The sequence below is a fragment of the Artibeus jamaicensis genome, unplaced genomic scaffold (genome assembly GCF_021234435.1).
Source record: "Artibeus jamaicensis isolate MK-2021 breed Jamaican fruit bat unplaced genomic scaffold, CSHL_Jam_final scaffold_612, whole genome shotgun sequence".
Lineage (NCBI taxonomy): Eukaryota > Metazoa > Chordata > Mammalia > Chiroptera > Phyllostomidae > Artibeus > Artibeus jamaicensis.
This window is the reverse complement of record NW_026522049.1, coordinates 2,319,777-2,338,663: the sequence shown is the minus strand read 5'-3', so window position 1 is coordinate 2,338,663 and position 18,887 is coordinate 2,319,777. Positions and strand designations below refer to the sequence as shown.

The 18,887-nt window shown below is 45.2% G+C and overlaps 4 protein-coding genes across 4 annotated transcripts in view; 2 read left to right on the top strand and 2 right to left on the bottom strand.

The window, feature by feature from the left end:
- Positions 1-18,887, top strand: part of WHAMM (WASP homolog associated with actin, golgi membranes and microtubules) — a 273,660-nt gene that overhangs the window by 97,786 nt on the left and 156,987 nt on the right. The gene's annotated exons all lie outside the window — the stretch shown is intronic.
- RAMAC (RNA guanine-7 methyltransferase activating subunit) lies at positions 63-4,730 on the top strand. The gene is made up of 4 exons (XM_037153596.2): positions 63-154; positions 883-932; positions 2,146-2,346; positions 3,545-4,730. Exons 3-4 carry the CDS (start codon positions 2,177-2,179, stop codon positions 3,729-3,731), a joined length of 357 nt encoding a protein of 118 aa, XP_037009491.1. The 5' UTR covers positions 63-154; positions 883-932; positions 2,146-2,176; the 3' UTR covers positions 3,732-4,730.
- On the bottom strand, positions 9,071-12,213 carry TIGD1 (tigger transposable element derived 1). The gene has a single exon (XM_053658836.1). It carries the CDS (start codon positions 11,291-11,293, stop codon positions 9,506-9,508), a length of 1,788 nt encoding a protein of 595 aa, XP_053514811.1. The 5' UTR covers positions 11,294-12,213; the 3' UTR covers positions 9,071-9,505.
- CUNH15orf40 (chromosome unknown C15orf40 homolog) lies at positions 12,282-17,636 on the bottom strand. Its single transcript, XM_037153595.2, has 4 exons — positions 17,491-17,636; positions 16,446-16,572; positions 13,992-14,119; positions 12,282-12,397 (listed from the first exon to the last, which is right to left on the bottom strand). Exons 1-4 carry the CDS (start codon positions 17,602-17,604, stop codon positions 12,302-12,304), a joined length of 465 nt encoding a protein of 154 aa, XP_037009490.2. The 5' UTR covers positions 17,605-17,636; the 3' UTR covers positions 12,282-12,301.

The window sequence follows — 18,887 nt, the reverse complement described above, 5'->3', positions numbered from 1 at the left end:
CCACGCCGCACCTTAGATATCGCGAGATTTGACAGGCCCGCCTCCGCGTAGCTTGCCGGAAGCGGAAGTCAAGGGGGTGTCGGATTCTGACAGTAGTGGCTCCGTTACCTTGGAGAGGTGGGGTGGTGCAGAGTTGGACGCGTTGGGTGCAGAGGTGGGTTTTCTGCGTTCTGGCGGCAGAGCTCGGCCCGAGCTGAGTAGACACAGCGTTTGGAGGGTGATTTGCCGGGTTGGGTGTCGGGGAGGAGGGAGGCGGGCGGGCCCAGCCGAGTGGCGAGCTGTCCTCGGTCTGCGGCTCCAGGTCTGGGAGCTTCTGCGAGGTCGGAAGCCCCTTGCCCTTCACGGCCTCTAGTTTCCTTCGCACCGGGACATCTAAGGTGCCTCGGAAAGGGGCGGATCTGCCAAAGCCTTGGCAGACCAGCTCTGATTTGCTTTGGGAGCGTACTGAAAAATCCGCGGTGGTTTCCAGTCCTTACCTCCCTCTGTCCTCTGGGTTCACCTCCTGGGACAGCGAAACCTCATTCTGGTTAGTCCTTTCCAAGGTTAGGAAAGGTTCTGTGTGGTTTTTTTTATGGTAAATAAACTCATGTTCGAGTGAGAGTCTGAAATAAAGGCCGTACCCCTTTATTTCAGCGGAAAAGAACATGGAACTAGTTATTCACGCTGGAACTAGTTGATTGGTTCTGAAGGCTCGGAGGCCAAGTCTTTGTATCATTTTCTGTCTCTTCGCTGGCACTTCTGTGCACTTTCAAATTAGCGTTGGAAGGCACTAGAGCACTTTTAATCCAACCCCTGCATTAATTTAAAGCCCTTATGGTCTCTCCCTACTTCCCTGCACCTTTTGAGGTTTTCTTGAAGGTTGTTTTTCTGTCCCTCCCACAGATCTAGACAACCCAAACATTATCAGACTGTGCAACTTCAAATCCCTGTTGGTGAGTAAAGCTTGAGTCAATAAAAATTATATTTGTTATTTTAATTAAATGTATTGCAGTAACATAGATGGGTTAATAGCATTCTATTTAAATTGCATTCTCATGAGTAATGATAAATAGATTTACTTGTGGGATGGTGATATGAGTGAACTTAAAAATAGAATAGCACCCATCTTTCTGGTGATTTGTGTCATCCCTATAGAAACTCAAGCACGAATTTTAATTAGCAGAATTTATTTTAAACCGTACCTTGGACTTGAGAATTGGACAGTGGTTTGCCACTCCCAGACACATTGAAAGTCTGCCATTTTTAATAAGGCATACTCTCTGAGAGAGCAGTGGTCTGAAAGGTAGAACATCCAGATGTTGTTTCTTGCGTCCAAACAATAGTCTGCTTAATTTTGTTGGGATGAAGGCAATATTACAAATATTGGCATGTTTTGAGGGATTTGGAGGAAGGACAAACTAGCAAAGCAGCTATCTTCCAATATCACATTTCTTTATCAAAAACTCTTTACTGTAAGTTAAATACAGGAAGAAAGAGAATTTGGGGGATGTCAGATAAGGAGATTTGGTTTTAAAATTTTAGCATGATGTCACAGGTGCCCCAAATCAGAAGGCAGGTTTTAGGAGTCTTGAGGCAAAGGGCAAAAAGATGGGTTTGGGCTAGGAAAGGGAAGGCAGTACGGAGCAGGATCTGATCAAGGAAGACTGGAAAGTGGGGTTCCCGACAGAACACTGCTGTGGTTGGCTTCCAGGATTTGGGTGAAGGTTGAAAGAAGTGAACTCTTTGTCCCCTGGTTTCTCAAGAATTAGGTCCCTGCGGCCTAAGCCACATCTTTTCTCAGATGTAGAGGGATCTCTGAAAATGTCAGTGAAGTGCTACTTGTTGAAGGGATTCATAACAGTCCTGGAAGATCCAGCTGATACAGACTTCAGTTTTTATAGCCATTAGTATGGATACTAATTGGATACTAGTAGTATCCAATTGGATACTAGTAGGATGGATACTAGTAGTTGTTTTTCATTTGTCACAGAGTCTGCAGTAAGAATACATTCGATGCCATTATAAAATACTCTAGACTGTATTCTTTTTAATTGGCTTTTTTTTCTTTTAAGCCACGTCCCGCATTTTATCCTAGGCATACCTAAAGTTGTTTATTTCTTGGTTTCTCACTGGCAAAATACTGTTCATTTTCTTAACTTCTAATAGAAACAAATCAAGAAGTGTACAGAATTCCAGAATGACTGATACTTCGGAAGCTGTCCCAAATTTTGAAGAGATGTTTGCCAGCAGATTCACAGAAGATGACAAAGAGTACCAGGAATACCTGAAACGCCCTCCTGAGTCCCCTCCCATTGTCGAGGAATGGAGTAGCAGAGCTGGCGGGAACCAGAGAACCAGGGGCAACTGGTAGGTATTGCTTGCGAAGAACGACCTGCAGTCTGCTGGCCCAGGAGACCAGAGGGCAGGGACCACAGCTTTCGTTCCCTGGCACACGGTTTTTGTTCCCTGGCTGGTACATATCTGTCTGAACGTTTTGTCAGCCCATGTATTTTTTTTTTCACCTTACTGTTAATTGTGTATATGTTAATTTTTTTTAATTTTTATTTATGTATTTTTAGAGAGGGGAAGGGAGGGTGAAAGAGAGGGAGAGAAACATTGATGTGTGGTTGCCTCTCACACACGCCCCACTGGGGACCTGGCCCGCAACCCAGGCATGTGCCCTGACTGGGAATCGAACCTGCAACCCTTTTATTCGCAGGCTGAGACTCAACCACTGAGCCACAACAGCCAGGGCTAATTTCTTTTTTTAAACGTTCTTTCTGTGGACAAATATTTTTTTAAATTAATTTTATTTAGTTATTTTTCAAATACAGTTTTTTTGTCTATTTCTCCCATCCCAGCCTCCCCCGCCCCATCTGTGGACAAATATTTTATTTGCAAATATACTGTAAAAACTTCGAGTCTTCTATAAAACTTTGTATAAAATTCCATAAAGAAGATAGTTTTTGTTTTCTTTGAGAAAGTACATATACTATATGTACTATATACTTCCACTATAGTGGAAGTTACTTCTATTTAATGATTCAGAATAGATCAGGGGTGTCAAACTCATTTTCACCAGGGGCCACATCAGCCTCGTGGTTGCCTTCAAAGGGCCTAATGTAATTTCAAGTCCTTAACGGTTAAGTAGTAGTTACATTTATACAGTCCTAAAATTATTTTGGCCCTTTAAAGGCAGCTGTGAGGCTGATGTGGCCTCCGGTGAAAATGAGTTTGACACCCTGGAATAGATAAAAGGAATAAATCACATTGTTTGTTTCCATAGTGTAATAGTTCTCATTCTGATTCAGAACGATCTTGTTTTGGGTTTGGTGTTGAAGTCTGCCCATTTCTCTACAAACCATGTCCAATGTAACAGTGGAAGGATGATTTAAGTCTTAGGAAAGGTTTTGAATGGTTGGTGCTGTAACATTCTGTAGAGAAAAATGTTTATCACTCTTGTTTACTAAGTACTCAACTGAGAAATCAAATGCCACAGGATAGATTGGCAATGTGTTGTCTTAAGGGAAGTATATGAATATTCTGGGGTTTTTTTTTGTTGTAGGTTACAAGACAACAGACAGTTCAGAGGTCGGGACAGCAGACGGGGGTGGCCGAGTGACAATCGATCCAATCAATGGCATGGACGGCCCTGGGGGAACAATTACCAGCAGCACAGACAAGAAGCCTACTACCCTCACCAGTATGGACACTATGGCTATAACCAGCGGTCTCCCTATGGTTACTACTGAGAGCAACGTCAGTGGCTTTTAGTAAAACCATCTACTTGGTTAACAAGGCAAACATCTGTGTGTATCTTCTGTTGGTCATAGTTTTACATCCGATTTTAGAAAACAGGTTAATTTTTTGGGGGAACTTGAGGCATTTAACATCTTACTGGAGAGGTATGTGATGGTTGCTGGGTTATGTTGCTTAACTTCTACCTCAGACTCTTCTGTTTCATGACTTCATAGTGCTTCGAACTTTGTGTATCTTTTCCTTGTTTGACCTTCAGTTCTGTCTTTGTTATACACAGAAGTTAGAATTTTAAAATAGAAAATCTTTGCTTTTACTTTGCAATAGGAGGAAATGTCCATATGCTCATTCCTACAGCCTCACAGAGGTTGTAAAGCCAACCCGTGAACGCACAGCCATGCTTAGCTGTGATGTATTGTACATTAACACCCGCCATTGGAACGTAAAGTAATTGTAGTGGGTTTCATTTTTGGCTCTTGTTGTTATGTGACTACGGTACTTTGTAATTACTCTGTAGGTATGAGTCAGCTCCACAGTCATTTTTGTCTCTTTTAGAGGAGTATCAAGAATAAAACCGTAATATGAGGAAGGAATCATTCTCAGTTCTAGAGTCTTGATCTAATGGTGCGTGGGATTAGGGCTTGCAGTCATTTTATATAAACTTTAAGGCTTTTTGCTAACTTTAACTTAGCGGGTCAAAATTCATGTTATGCAAAAGTACGAGGAAAACGCTGTAATGTTCCCCTTTCCTTTTCAATCATGTGTAATGGACTCTACTGCAATTACCTGGCTGTTTTCCTTTCTGGTACTTAATGCTGGCTGATCTTACCACGTCATATTCACGTCCAAATGTGCACTTTTGCCGCTTTCTCTTCTATAAATACCATGATGCTATAACTTCCTTTCAGAGTGATCATTATATTTCAAGTAATTTTAACGGCCATTCCAATGGCTTTATTTAAATAAAATACTTAAAACATGAATCTATTTCTCAAGTTTTGGTGGTTAGCCTATTCTTTAATATGGTGACATGAGTCTTGCACTTTTTTATTACTGCCTCTTTCATATCCATTGAAAAAGGTTTATTTGATATTTAAAACTAATATTAAGAGTGTATATTTCAACGTAGGCCAGAGGGATTAAAAGGCAGCTTGGGCAGTCTGCACTCTCCCTGGGCACTGCACGCCAGGCCTCGACTTCTCCAGGGGCCCTGTCTCCGTGCTCTGCACCTCGCCCTCCTCTTCCCCTTTCCCGGAGAGCCATCTTTCACGTAACTTTTTTTTTTTTTGGAAAGGACCTAATAAAACAACTATTCACACTCCGATGTAAATAAAAGTAAGGGGTTTCCTGCACTCCTTTCATTACATGAATGGACAACCATAAAGATAGGCCGTGACACTCCAGACATTTGGCCCAGAGAGGTATAACACTGGCCTGCCTGTGACCCAGGATCTTCTCTAAAAGCAGATGGATCATTAAAAATCCTTACCAGCTGAAGGAGCCCAGGCACTACCGAGCGGGACAGCAGCTGAGCACAGCTTTACAGCAGGATCCTGGAGCCTGTGCCGTGTCCACTTTTGACACTAGTTAGGGAGACCCGGAGGCCCAGGGGCAGAGCTGGAGTGAGGGGTGCCTCTCAGAAAGCTCAGAAGGAAGGTGATTTTCCAACAATATTTAAATATTTTAACACGGATAGAGTACGGTACGAATGGCCTGCCGGCTCTGCTTGAAAATACGCTAAGAATCTTCCCTTTAACGTGAGCTATTTCTGCATTCCACATGAGTTATCTATATGCTGGTGGTTTCTTTCTTTTCTTTTTTAGCCCAACATTCCACTTGTTTTATTTTATGTAGTATATTTAAAAAGCCACATTGACATTTATTCTCATTCATTACACATATGAACTCTGAGATAAAGCTTTTATATTAGTTTCTCTCCTTTTTTTTCTTTCTTTTCTTCCTTAAACAGCAGTCATATGTGCCCCAAACCAGGAAGACATAAAAGACATGGTTTCTGCTTCATGCACAGAGACAGAAAATAACATCCAAAAAGTAATCTTGAAGGGGATTAAAATAGTGTCAAATGGAATTAATCTCAAACAGATGGTCTGTTGTAATGGCATTAAGTGTCAGGAGTCCTGGCTTCCAGTTCGGTTCCTACAAGGTATGACCTTGAGAAAATCCCTTAGGCGGTGCGTTTATCTGCTTACCTGCAAAAAACGGGGATAATACCTACCCTGCCACTCTCCCAGTTATCATAAAAATAAATCAGAGACCGACCACACAGGAGTGACAGGACAGACCAGAATTTGTGACCATTAACCCCTCGGTGGCACATAACTGGTGCCACATAAACATTTGTTGAAGCAAAGGGAGGAAAGTATTTGGTGAAATGTAAATAAAGCACAGTGTTCATATACAGGATGTAGAGTAACTGACAGATGAGGTATGGAGGAGACTTAGGAGTTGTGATTGTTCCCTTATATGAATTAGCATGTGAATTAAAATATGAATGAGGTACCAATACTATCAGACTAGAAAAGTGGAGCCAAGCTTTTAAAATGCCCCTTGGATTTTAAGATTTACAGGATGGTATGGGAGGAGCAGGTTTTGTTAATCTCCCAGCAGGCCCATATGTCAAGTGTGACTGCGGCCCCCTTGCAGGGTTAGGTGAAGCATTCATACACGGCGCCTGTCACTAAGCTGGGCCCAGTCCCCGTCAGCTCTGTGGCTCCAGGAGCATCTCTGGGCTGCCTGCGGTGCAGGTGCAGCGCACAGATCTTCCCCCGATGTCTCCAGGGGCTGAGGGGCTGATTCAGTCGGTGCTTTCGTTCCTGTCCCCGAAGGACACAGTGAGCCCAAATGTATTAATTACCAGTTAGGTTTTCTCTGGGTTTCAGTGCCTTCTCCAGCTTCGGGGGACGATGTGATGATGATCTCGTGGTTTTTTTCCACTGCCAGTGCCGTTAACTCCCGCCAGGAGCTCCAGCCTCTTCATCTGAATTAATAAAGCTGCTCAAATTGCTCAAGGCCAGAACTTTTCCTTTTTTGTGTTTTTCTCATTTTAAGTTTCCTTCACTAGATTTTATGTATATATAAATATTATTAAAAAAATGAAATAATACAAATATGAATAGTCTACACCCAGCTGGTGATTACGGTCTGTTGTGCGTCTCTTTCCCCACACAAACATACATAAATTTGATATACGTGAACATTTTCCTTTTTTTTATTAACGTACGGTTATTGTATATAAAAATACATACACATACACACATATATATGTATATTCTTTGTTTAGGCAACAAAATATAATAGACTCCAGGTCAGCAGTTATAGATGAAAATCAAATGATTTGATTAGAAGAACATACTATAGTACGGATTTGCCAATGACAACATGATCACTGTCCTCTCGGTAGACACGTGGGTTGTCTTCCCCTCCTGCCCCTACTGACAAGGCCGCATTGCTTTCCCACACACCCTCCGGTGTTTTTGCATGTTCTGTGGGGTCGTCCTCAAAAGCAGAAGTGTGGGGTTAGAAGGACTGGTACCTTTAATTTTAATAAATGCTACCACATTTCCTAAAACACTGCAGCAATTCAGTCCCATCCACAACATGTGAGGATGCAGGTATGTGTCTCCCCGCCCCCTCCCCATGACTTCGATTTTTCGTCTGGATGGCTGTGAGCTTTTATTTTTCGAATTGGAGAATTTTACCAGGTTGTGTCCCGCTGTTGGTCGTTCTTTGTTAGCGTTTCACCTGGGACACTGTGCCTTGTACCTGTAAATTTATCTTGTTATTTCTCCGATATTTTCTTGATTATATCTTTATGGTTTTTTCAGTTCCATTTCTTGGATTCTCTTCTTCAGGACTCCAATAAGGTATGTGCTGATGTTCTTTTGATTTCTGTTCCTGCCATTTTCCTTTCCTCGCTCACCTTTCTCTGTCCCACCTTCTGAACCACAGGCCATGTTCAGCACCTTCTTTGTTGGTGCTGTTTCCAGCGTGGCCTTTGTTTTTATGATACTTTCATCTTTTATTTTGAAATCTGATTAGCCGCAGCACTTCAAGTGCTCAACAGCCACATGTGGCTGCCACCACCGCATCGGAAGCACAGCTTGAGGAGGACAAAAGGCTTGGCATTCTGGTCCCCTTACTCCCCACAGTGCTCCCACTCCCGAGGCATCATGGGAAACCTAAAGCTCTGACATGGTTTGAAAGCCATTGTGAAAGTCAAACCATGACTTGTCCCCTTACTCCCCACAGTGCTCCTACCCCCAGGTAGTGGGAAAGCCATTGTGAAAGTCAAACCATGACTTGTCCCCTTACTCCCCACAGTGCTCCTACCCCCAAGGCATCACGGGAAACCTAAAGCTCTGACATGGTTTGAAAGCCATTGTGAAAGTCAAATCGCATCATGGGTGAGAGGACTTCTGTGCAGAAGGGACTAGAGTCTGTAACTGGTGCTGCAGTGTCGGTATATGCCCCCCGCCCAAACTCTGACAGCAAGGAGACTAGACAGACAGCTGGACACACAGCTGGACTGGGATCATGAAATGCTGAACATCTTCACTGGGTTATACGGACTCTCTGAAGAAAGCCTAGGTGGGGAGAAGGAGGTGGTCTCCCTGGAGCGCAGAGAAAGGCAGCTCCTGTGCCATCAATCCCCAGTGTCCAGTACTGTCCCAGGAGAGGGGCTGACAAGACACACTGGGCCTCTCCCTGCAGCAGGAATGCGAGCTCCAGATGGTCAGGGCTGACCCGGGCCTGTGCTTTCCCTGCCCCCGATCCCAAGCTCTCCAAGCAGCCTCCAAACAACCGGCTTAAGAGATTTCCCAAAGGGACGGAACGCACTCTCTAGAGGAGGCCACTCTTCAGTCTAACTGGCAGGTGTGTTCTTGACTCAAAGGAATCAATTTGATATCTCATTTAGAATTTAGTCCCTGACAATTGTCCAGCCCAATTCCATTTTCAAAACCACCAACTAAAAGGGGATTTCTGAAAGCTGTGAGTTAAGGGAGGTCATACTGACTCCTCCACAGCAGTGACCCTGAACTTCTGGGTGCCCAGTCAGCCTGGATTATCACCATACTCTAGTCTGAGCTAAACTCAAGATATAAGGAGACAGCCCCAGAGCAGCCTCTGAGAAAATGAGACAAGAAGGATCACTGGTGTCAGGCACTGCAGAAGGGACTTCCAAATAGTGCAGTTGAGTTCTGTCTTCAAATTAGGTGGCCCTCTGCTTTCGCATTATAGTGCTACCTCTTGGATTGAAATTGAAAATTTAGGTTCTTACGTTTTTAGTCCCAGGCACATGTATTAAAATATATATATATATATATATATATGAAACGGAAGCCATGGTGGGTTCCAAAATTGATATTCTGCATTATAGTTCAAGGAACTACTTAACCAAAACCGTAGAATTTTTGTAAGGGGGGCACGCTGGGAACCCCAGCCCAGGAAAGAACTGCCGCCCTAAGTTGGTGAGTTTCCAGCCGTCTGGAATTTTAAACACTGCAAAGGCACCACCTACATGCTCTGGTTCTCCCGCCAGCCTGCCCCCCGCCCCCCGCGGCCCCCACATTAAAGGAGTGGGGAGAGGCCCGCAGGGGCCAGGTTTTCGGCTCCTGTCTCCAGGGGCAGGAAGAGTCGGGTGTTGCCTTCTTAGGTTCTGTCAATGTAAATAAAGTGTAAGCAAAACACTGTACGTAGTGTAAGCAAAACACTGTACGTACCTTAAAAAGTACTTTATTGCTAAAGAATGCTAACCATCATCCGAGCCTTCGGGGAGTCGCAATCTCTTTGCTGGCGGAGGGTCTTGCCTTGGTGTTAGTAGCTGCTGACTGATCAGGGTGGTGGTTGCCGAAGGCGGGGGTGGCTGTGGCGGCTGTGGCGACTTCTTAAAATAAGACAACAATGAAGTTTGCCTCACCGACTGATTCTTCCTTTCCTGAATAATTTTTCTGTAGCATGCAATGCTATTTGATAGCATTTTACCCACAGCAGAACTTCGTTCGAAATTGGGGTCCATCCTCTCAAACCCTGATGCTGCTTCATCAACTAAGCTTATGTAATGTTCCAAATCCCTCGTTGTCATTCCCACTATCTTCCCCTCATCGTCGCTAGGAGACTCCATCTCAAGAGACCACTTTCTCTGCTCATCCATAAGAAGCCAGTCCTCAGCTGTTAGAGCTTCATCATGAGTTCGCAGCCATTCAGCCACGTCTTCAGGCCCTACGTCTAGTTCTAGTCCTCTCGCCATGCCCAGCACGTCTGCAGCGACTGCCTCCACGCAAGGCTTCAGCTCCTCAGAGTCCTCCATGAGGTTTGGAATCAGCTTCTTCCAAACTCCTGTTAATGTGGAAATTTTGACCTCATCCCACGAATCACGTATGTTCTTAATGGCTTCTAGAATGGTGAATCCTTTCCAGAAGGTTCTCAGTGTACTCTGCCCAGACCCATTAGAGGAGCCACTATCTACAGCAGCTATAGCCTTACGAAATGTGTTTCTTAAATAGTAAGACTTGAAAACTGAAATGACCCCTTGAGCCATGGGCTGCAGAACGGACGCTGTGTCGGCAGGCATGAAAACGACGTCAATCTCATCGTACATCTCCTTCAGAGCTCTCGGGTGAACAGCTGCGTTGTCAACGAGCAGTAATATTTTGAAAGGGATCTTGTTTTCTGAGCAATAGGTCTCAACAGTGGGCTTAAAATATTCGGTAAACCATGTTGTAAACAGATGAGCTGTCATCCAGGCCTTGTTGTTCCATTTATAGAGCACAGGCAGAGTAGATTTAGCGTAGTTCTTAAGGGCCGTAGGATTTTCAGTATAATAAATGAGCATTGGCTTCAACTTACAGTCACCGGCTGCATTAGCCCCTAACAGGAGAGCCAACCTGTCCTTTGAAGCTCGGAAGCCAGGCCCTGACTTCTCCTCTCCAGCTATGAAAGTCCTAGATGGCAGCCTCTTCCAGTACAAGGCTGTTTCATCCACGTTGAATATCTGTTGTTTAGTGTAGCCACCTTCATGGATCGTCTTAGCCAGACCTTCCGGGTAACTTGCTGCAGCTTCTACCTTGGCACCTGCTGCCTCGCCTGGCACTTTGAACTTACAGAGACAGCACCTTTCCTTAAATCTCACAAACCAACCTCTACTAGCTTCGAACTTTTCTTCTGCAGCTTCCTCCCCTCTCTCAGCCTTCAGAGAGTTGAAGAGAGTCAGGGCCTTGCTCTGGATGAGGCTCTGGCTTAAGGGAACGTTGTGGCTGGTCTGATCTTCTATCCAGACCACTAACACTTTCTCCATGTCAGCAATCAGGCTGTTCTGCTTTCTTATCACTCGTGTATTGGCTGGAGTGGCATTTTTAATTTCCGTCAAGAACTTTTCCTTTGCATTCACAACTTGGCTAACTGTCTGGCGCAAGAGGCCTAGCTTTCGGCCTATCTCTGCTTTGGACATGCCTTCCTCACTAAGCTTAATCATTTCTAGTTTTTGATTTAAAGTGAGAGATGTGCGACTCTTCCTTTCACTTGAACACCTAGAGGCCATTGTAGAGTTATTCACTGGCCTGATTTCACTACTGCTGTGTCTCAGGGAATAGAGAGGCCTGAGCAAAGGGACAGAGACCGGGGAACAGCTGGCAGGTGGAGCAGTCAGAACACACACATTTACCCATCAAGTTCACCGTCTTGTATGGGTGTAATTCATGGCGCCACAAAACAATTACAATAGTAACATCAAGGGTCACTGTTCACAGATCACCATAACAAATATAATAACAAAGAGGTGTGAAATATTATGAGAATTACAAAAACGAGACACAAAGTGAGCGAGCGCTGTTGGAAAAATGGTGCTGACAGAATTACCCAACACAGAGTGGCCACAAACCTCCAATGTGTAAAAATACCAGTATCTGCAAAACGCAATAAAAAGAGGTATGCCTGTCCGAGTCCGGATTATTCTTACATTTTCATAAAATGCTCAAGCATTTTAAGAAAGATGCAGACAACATTGTTGCATACAGATAAGCATTTTAAAATATAAAGACTACAAAGCAGTGACAAGTTTTCCTGTTGCATGTAACCTGGATTAGAAGGCAATCCCTAGAATTCCGGAAGTGGCATGGGAGTACTGTCCTTTCAGTTCACAGTCAGGACAGACTGCACTCAACCAGCAGTCAAGGGACCTGGGTCCTGGTTGTCACCTTGCACAGTGTGACCCTGAGTGTCTCTCTGCTTCAGCATATGAGAAGCCCCATCAGAAAAGAAAAGGGGCCGAATCAGGTCATGTTGAATATCCTTTCCAGCTATTCTGTGATGCCGCGAAATCTGGGCAATATTTTGCAAGCCATTTGGGGTCAGGGATTTTTAAAACCCATATCCAAGGTACAGTATTAAAACAGCTACTTCTTTTTTGAGACCTGTTTTCATTTAAATATGCATGGATTTTTTTTTTACATTTTCTTCTGTGCATTTAAATACATTTTCCTTTTTAATAGCCTCTTCATCATTAGCAATAAAAAAGTTTCTCAAGGATGTATTTTTTAATTTCTTACTTTTATTTTTTTTCAACTTGCTTTTCCAATTTCTGCAAGACCTCTTCTGGACTTGTGGAGGCCAAAAGCTTCACCACTTTTTCACGAGATTTAGCACCCTGGGTTAAAAGGAAAAGACAGTGTCAGGATGACACACTGTACTTCCTAACACTATTAGAGACAGACCTCAGTTGTCTGCCCTACAGCCATGTCCGGTGGGACTCTTAGAGGATGGCCTGCAACTCTCCTGTCGGCTCAGCCACCCCTTTCTCCTGGCCACTGTGATCCACCCAAAGGCCATCTCTTAGATTCCACCTTCCTACAAATTTCACAACTCTCCAGGGTTTTTGCACTCAGACACCAATTTCTCTAATGGTAAAAGCTGGGCATTAAAAAAAATTTTTTTTAAGATTTTATTTATTTGTCTTTAGAGGAGAAGGGAAGGAGAGAGGGAAAGAAACATCAATGTATGGTTGTGTCTCATGTGTCCCCTGCTGGGAACTGGCCCGAAACCGAGGCATGTGCCCTGACTGGGAATCGAACCACGGTTGTTTGGTCCGCAGGCCCGCTACACCAGACTGGGCTAAAAGTTTTTAATGAATTCTGGTTTGTAGTCATTCTTTTGTTTAAATTTAAAGTAAACATTATTTTTTAAGTTGCCAAAACAAATATTGCAATTTCATATAACTCTGTATTAAACAATTCCAAAATACAGAATGAATTGTTATTCTTCATGCTGTTACACATTTCTGGAAATTAAAAAAAAATTGTCCACATTTCCAAGTGCTGTGATTCCATAGCTGCTTAAGACAACTATCAATCAGAGGATCTGTCTGAGACCTGTTTTCATTTAAATACACATGGATTTTTATAGAAACACAGCCTTTAAAGACAGGAGAGTCCGAGCAGGGCTCTACCTAGTTGGGTGGACGCTGCCCAGGTACAGAAGAGTGGGGAACGCCTTTCCGGCAAACGTCAGAGGGTGCACACTGGCAGAAAACCAGAAATGACCTGCCACGGGTTGGGGATGTTGAGGGACCTGGTGTGATCAGATGGATTTTTAGGGGCAGCCTATTAATCAATGACTCTGAATGGCAGCTGGAAGCTGGATGGGAGCTACAGGGCATAGCTCTGGAAAGCAAGTAGGATTTTAAGAGACAGACAGGGCAGGATCTCACTAGTGCGGATTCCATGCCAGTGGGTCTAGGGCGATGGCCAAGAAAACCTGAGTTTTAGAATCCATTCCCAGGTGGTCGTGATGCCGCTCTACTGCAAACCTGCGGCATGAATGGCTTTGTATGAGCTTCTCCTGGTGAGCAAGAGTAACTGAGCGGGGCCAAAAATACTTGATGGACTCACTAATGGAGATGATCAACAATATGAACCATACATGTTAGGTTGTTTCGTATGGTATGACTCGGAGGAAAAGAGGAGCGAAGTTAATCTGACAGAAAAGGTACAGGAATGAATTTGGAAAGGAGAAAATACTGGAAGTGGTGTGGACAAAGGAATAGAAGAGCACAGTCTGCGTAAGGATCAATGCAGTAGAAAGGAAGATGAAATAGGAAGAATTCACAGATTTTAGTAGTAAAATGAGTGACAGTTAAAAACAACTAGCTTCTCAATTACTTGGAAAAGGAAAACAGTATTCTGAAAATAATAACTAAGACATGCTAATCAAAGATATTTAAAAAGAGAAAAAGAGACACCTACCTTATCTAAAATTACATCACTCTTCCTGAGCTCTAAGACCTTGGACAGATACCGGCAGAGCTCGGCATTTGCCTCCCCTTCCGACGGAGGTGCTGCAATAGCCACACTGACAGCTTCAGCTGTCAAATCTGGAATGAGAATAGTGTGGACTTTTAGTGCTTCTTCGGGAAGCAAGGGTGTTTTGCATTTGTCTTGCACATAGGTTTTCAATGAATAACTGTTGGATGCAGAAATGAAGGATTAAACTCATCAGGCTTGAGGGAATGTGATAAATATGATAAATGTGCCTCCACCACTACAGAAAACAAACCCAGACAAGAAAACCAGCATTCACCCCCACCCTGCTGACCGAGATGGGCCTCCTGAATCCTGGATTTAGGTGACTGGGAACTATGCCTCTCTGACAGGAAGCGCTCCAGGCAGAGAGTAAGGAGTGGGGTGTAGCCCCAGCAACCTCACTGAAGGATGAGTAGGGCAGCCCCCTGGCTGCCACAGGGTTGCTCAGGGCTTCCTCCTCAGACAAACAAGAGCACTGAGTTGGATTTGTCTCTTATGTAAAATCCTTCTTTAATGTTTACAAAATGCAATATATATATATATATATATTTTTTTTTTTTAAGAGTTTATTTTTAGAGAGGGGGTAGGGAAGGAGAGAGAGAGCGAGAACCATCAATGTGTGGTTGCCTCTCACGCGCCCCCTACTGGGGACCTGTCCTGCAACCCAGGTATGTGCCCTGACTGGGAATCAAAGTGGAGACTTGTGGTTCACAGGTTGGTACTCAATCCACTGAGCCACACCAGCCAGGGCTCGAAATGCAATCTTTAATGAACATTTATATAACACAGACACTAATTTTAAGGGCATACAAACACGTTTAAGGACTTTGCAAATATTAACTTGTTTAATCCTCATAACTTTATGAAGACATTAATACCAATATAATTTCCATTTTATAAATGACATAGGAATCAAGATGGGCCCAAGGTCACATGGCTAGGAAGTGAGGTTGTGAATCAAAAATAAATTTACACTGGGGGGGTGGTGGGTTGGGATGGGAGTAAAAGACAGAAAACTGTACTTGAACAATAATTAAATTAAAAAAATAAAATAAAATAAATTTAAACTCATGCTTTGAAATCTGGGGACAAAGAACCCTGCTCCAGCTTCTGAACAGTGGTCCTGACTCGCCCATCAATATGACCTTCACAGAGTGTCCTCCCTGTAGCCCTCCATTGCTATTTCTGAGAGAGAGAAGTGTTTGCTCAGAGCAGTCTGCAAGTAAGCTTGAGCTGGGGTCACTCAGGGTCATCTGGGGTCACTTGACAGGCACTTCACATGCTCACATGTCCTGCGTGAGCCTTCTGGCCACAGACTCCACAAGGATGAGGGAAAACAACCATCCTTCTCTCCTGTCACTAATTCAAAGGTGTATTTTCTCCAATTTTAATCGCCTTGAAACCCAGATGTTGTAATAGATGGAAAGAAAGTGTTTAATTGCTATAGATTTTGTCTTTCTAATTGGTACGTGAACTATTTGTGTACCTTACAGTTGGTGGCATCTTTGATGTGATGACACATGGCATTCAAAGAATAGCCAGTGTCCACTGCAACGACTCAGGAAATGCTGGCCACAGAGGGCACGGCCAACAAATACCCAAGCTGACCTGGCCATTCATGCAACCAGGCCTGGCAACCCAATTCTGAGGTCTTGTTTTAAAAACTATTTTTAAAAACTGACATACTTTTAAGAGGTAAAAAAGACATTCAATGTAATTCAGATCAATGGTTTTTGAACTTATTTTCCACTGAGAATTCCCTGCCACGCACACGCAACAATTTCCCCTGAAATTCCAACATTTAAAACAAATGTAAACACAGCTAGAAACCCTGTCTGCTGGCCTCCCTGCCCACTGCACAGATTCCTGAGGCAACAGCTTGAAAGCTTTTAACTTAGTCCAATTTTCCCATCTGACAGATGACGAAACTGGACCCAGAAATGTTTTGTATCATTTTGGTTTAAAACAAGTTTGCACAGGGAGTTAATGATAAGTCTCTCGGATCTCAGGTTTTCCCTTCCTCCTTGGATCATTAGACTCCACCAATATGTCTTCTTTCTGTCTCTAGACAATATCTCCAATTCTGGGAGAGGACAACTAATAATCTAAAACTCCACCCACGTTTTTTACGTGCCCTTTCTAAAACACCGTATTTAAATAAAAAAAAAACATAGCATGGTTTTTCATCTAATCTGATATGCTTTAAACTCTGTATACTCTTAAACATTGGTTTTACAACTTTATATTAGAATCTAGAATTTAAGAATGAAAAAGCCTTTAACTGCAGATGTGAAAAAACGCACTTGACTGTGTAAGATAAACTTTCAACAAAGGCAAAGGGAAGAGGGAGGGGCCGCCTGATTCGTGTGGGACTCCCACCCCAGCGTTCAGGTATACCTGTTATAGCATTTTGTTTAGAACCAGGTTTGGCATGGATGGCTACGGTGACACAACCTTTAGGATCAACTGTCACAGGACCTAATTGAGGAAGTGGTCTCTCTGGCTCCTTGCTCTGGCTTTTACCCTAAAACGACAACAACAACCACACTACAACTTCACAGGTTACAACATATGTTCCCACACATTTGATCCTTCCACGACTCCCTTTCACTAAGACAAGCGAGGCTAGTCGTCCGTGTGCAGGGAATGCTGGCCACCTGGAACGGTTTTCCAACATCTGCCATGGCTCAAATCAGTTCCTCCACGAAGCCTTCCCATCGACCCCACAGAGCGTTTTCTTCCTGCCTTGGAGACCCAACTCTGACCTGAACCTTAGTGTCTATGGTCGCCTCTGCATTTCCCATCCCGCCGGGGTAGAGGCCACTTACTCATGTTTTGTATCTCAGGCAGCACGAGCTAATAAGGGTCTGTGAACAACTAAGCCTGGAAGCGTGTGTGTATGTGTGTGAGAGAGAGAATGAATCTGGGGGAGAGATGGGAATGGTGATGTTTAAAGGCCTACTAGGTGAGTTAGTACCAGAACTCCCAGTTCGGCACACAAGCACCGGGCAGCCCGCAGGTACAGGCTATGTAAACGTGCATGAGGACACCTGGTCCAGCCGCCTCCAACCCCCCCATCCAAACTGAGGCCGCAGCGGGAGAGAAAGAACCTCCTCTACTGTAACACACAGTAATGACAGCGCGCAGGCGTCACTTCCGGAGAAGGGAGGTTGTCCAGCCTGGGCGCCCGGGTCAGCTGCCCACTGGAGCTCGCCTTGCAGACTGGGCGCGGCGAGTTTTTGACAGAAGAGGGGGCAGAACAGAGCCTCCCGGGAGGCGCAGGCCGAAGGCGCCTCAGAACAAACGCCCGCCGGGAGAGCAGGGGACATGGCCCTGGGAGCACCCACCCCCAGGGGCGGGCGGCGGGAGGAGCTCCCACCCCCGCCGTGCTGTTTCTCCCCCGCCGCCCACCCCTCCGCTGCCACAGGACTTTGCTACTAGCCTTGCTCGTCGCACTAGCTTTCTTCGGCATCTCGGCGCCCTCAAGGAGCCGGGCAGAGGCCTGAGCACCAAGTCCCGCTCCGATCGGCCTCAGTCCACAGCCCAGCCGGAGCATCCTCTCCAAGAAGGCGGTGGCACCGGAGGCCGGCGCCGGAAACGCCTTCTGCGCCCGCGCAAATCTCGGACCGAACCCGCTCTGGCACAAGGGTGACACCTGCCGGCCAGCGGCAGCAATACTCGTTCCTCATGCCGCGCGGGACCTTGTTGCCCTGGAAAGTGGCCCAGGAGCCCCAGAGATGGGGGACACCCACTTTGGGCCAGGCGCTCAGAATCCCCGTGTACCCAGTGGTGCAGGGAATCATTTAAACTCACTGTGAAGGAGTTAACTCTGTAGAGGGCACATGACATTAAGACAAAAAAATGGATGGCAGCTAATAGGATAATTAGCTCTGATATTAACTCTGATAGGAGTCAAACCAGAAGGGGGCTAACAGCTGAGGAGAGGGTGGGGTTCTGCACACAACAGGAGAGACTGGCCCTTCTACCGGAAGCCTGGCAGACACCCTTTCCTTCCTAAGTGGGCAACCGGGGTGCACGTGTAGGTGTGTTCACGGGTGTAGTGGGAGGAGCTGGAGCTTCTTTCATAACCTAGAGCAGGGAAGGCAGTTGAAGGTGTGAGGTGAGTGGCACAGATTTAAACGCTCAGGAGAATGGCACAGAGCTGCACCAGGGGTCTAGGTGGACTTGGAGACCATGAAACCACCATGGCCTCCATCTGTGCACTTTTGAACACGTTGGACCCAGCAGCCAGGAAGTTGAGGACCAATGGATTCATCCAGGTGGGTAGAAGGGGCTTCTGGAGTTACAAATTAAGTGGTTAAAGTGATTCAAGATCACTAGGTGAAGGAATACAAATGATCGACAGCGGAGTCTAACTGGGTAAGGAGTGAAGAGGGCTGAGAATTCAAAAACATGGAACTGGAGTGCAAGAGGGAGCTGAGAGCAGCGGAGGGTGCAGGCGGTTGGCTGTACGACTTCAGAGGCAGTGCAGTTCCACATGGTGAGGCACAGGGGGGTGGCCCTGAGTGGCAGCAGATGTGCTGCAGGGAAGGAAGGAAACAGGAAGCTGGGTTTGGATGGGCTGTCCACTCCTCGTGGACCTGGGGGCCACTCAGTAAGAAGGCTTTGGTAGAACAAAGTGCACCTGGTGTTAACCCAAAGCCATATTTTCTTTTAAATCGGTCAAGGAATGAGGCACTAAAGCTGAGTCAGCATCCTGTAGCACTGGGTTGGCAGCCTCAGCTGGAGCGTGGAGAGGTCCCGTGGGAACAAAGGGGACCCTTGTGCTAGTGAGGCTTCCACAGTATCTGGCACCTGAGGGGAGGGGTGAAGGGGCGC

Bases quoted from the DNA above. Each gene is read 5' to 3' on its own strand.
- RAMAC (XM_037153596.2), top strand. From the start codon at position 2,177: ATGACTGATACTTCGGAAGCTGTCCCAAATTTTGAAGAGATGTTTGCC. The intron at 2,347-3,544 runs GTAGGTATTGCT...TTTTTGTTGTAG, and splicing joins CAGAGAACCAGGGGCAACTG to GTTACAAGACAACAGACAGT.
- TIGD1 (XM_053658836.1), bottom strand. From the start codon at position 11,293: ATGGCCTCTAGGTGTTCAAGTGAAAGGAAGAGTCGCACATCTCTCACT.
- CUNH15orf40 (XM_037153595.2), bottom strand. From the start codon at position 17,604: ATGCTCCGGCTGGGCTGTGGACTGAGGCCGATCGGAGCGGGACTTGGT. The intron at 14,120-16,445 runs GTATACCTGAAC...TTCTCATTCCAG, and splicing joins TAAACAAAATGCTATAACAG to ATTTGACAGCTGAAGCTGTC. The intron at 12,398-13,991 runs GTAGGTGTCTCT...CTTTTAACCCAG, and splicing joins GTGATGTAATTTTAGATAAG to GGTGCTAAATCTCGTGAAAA.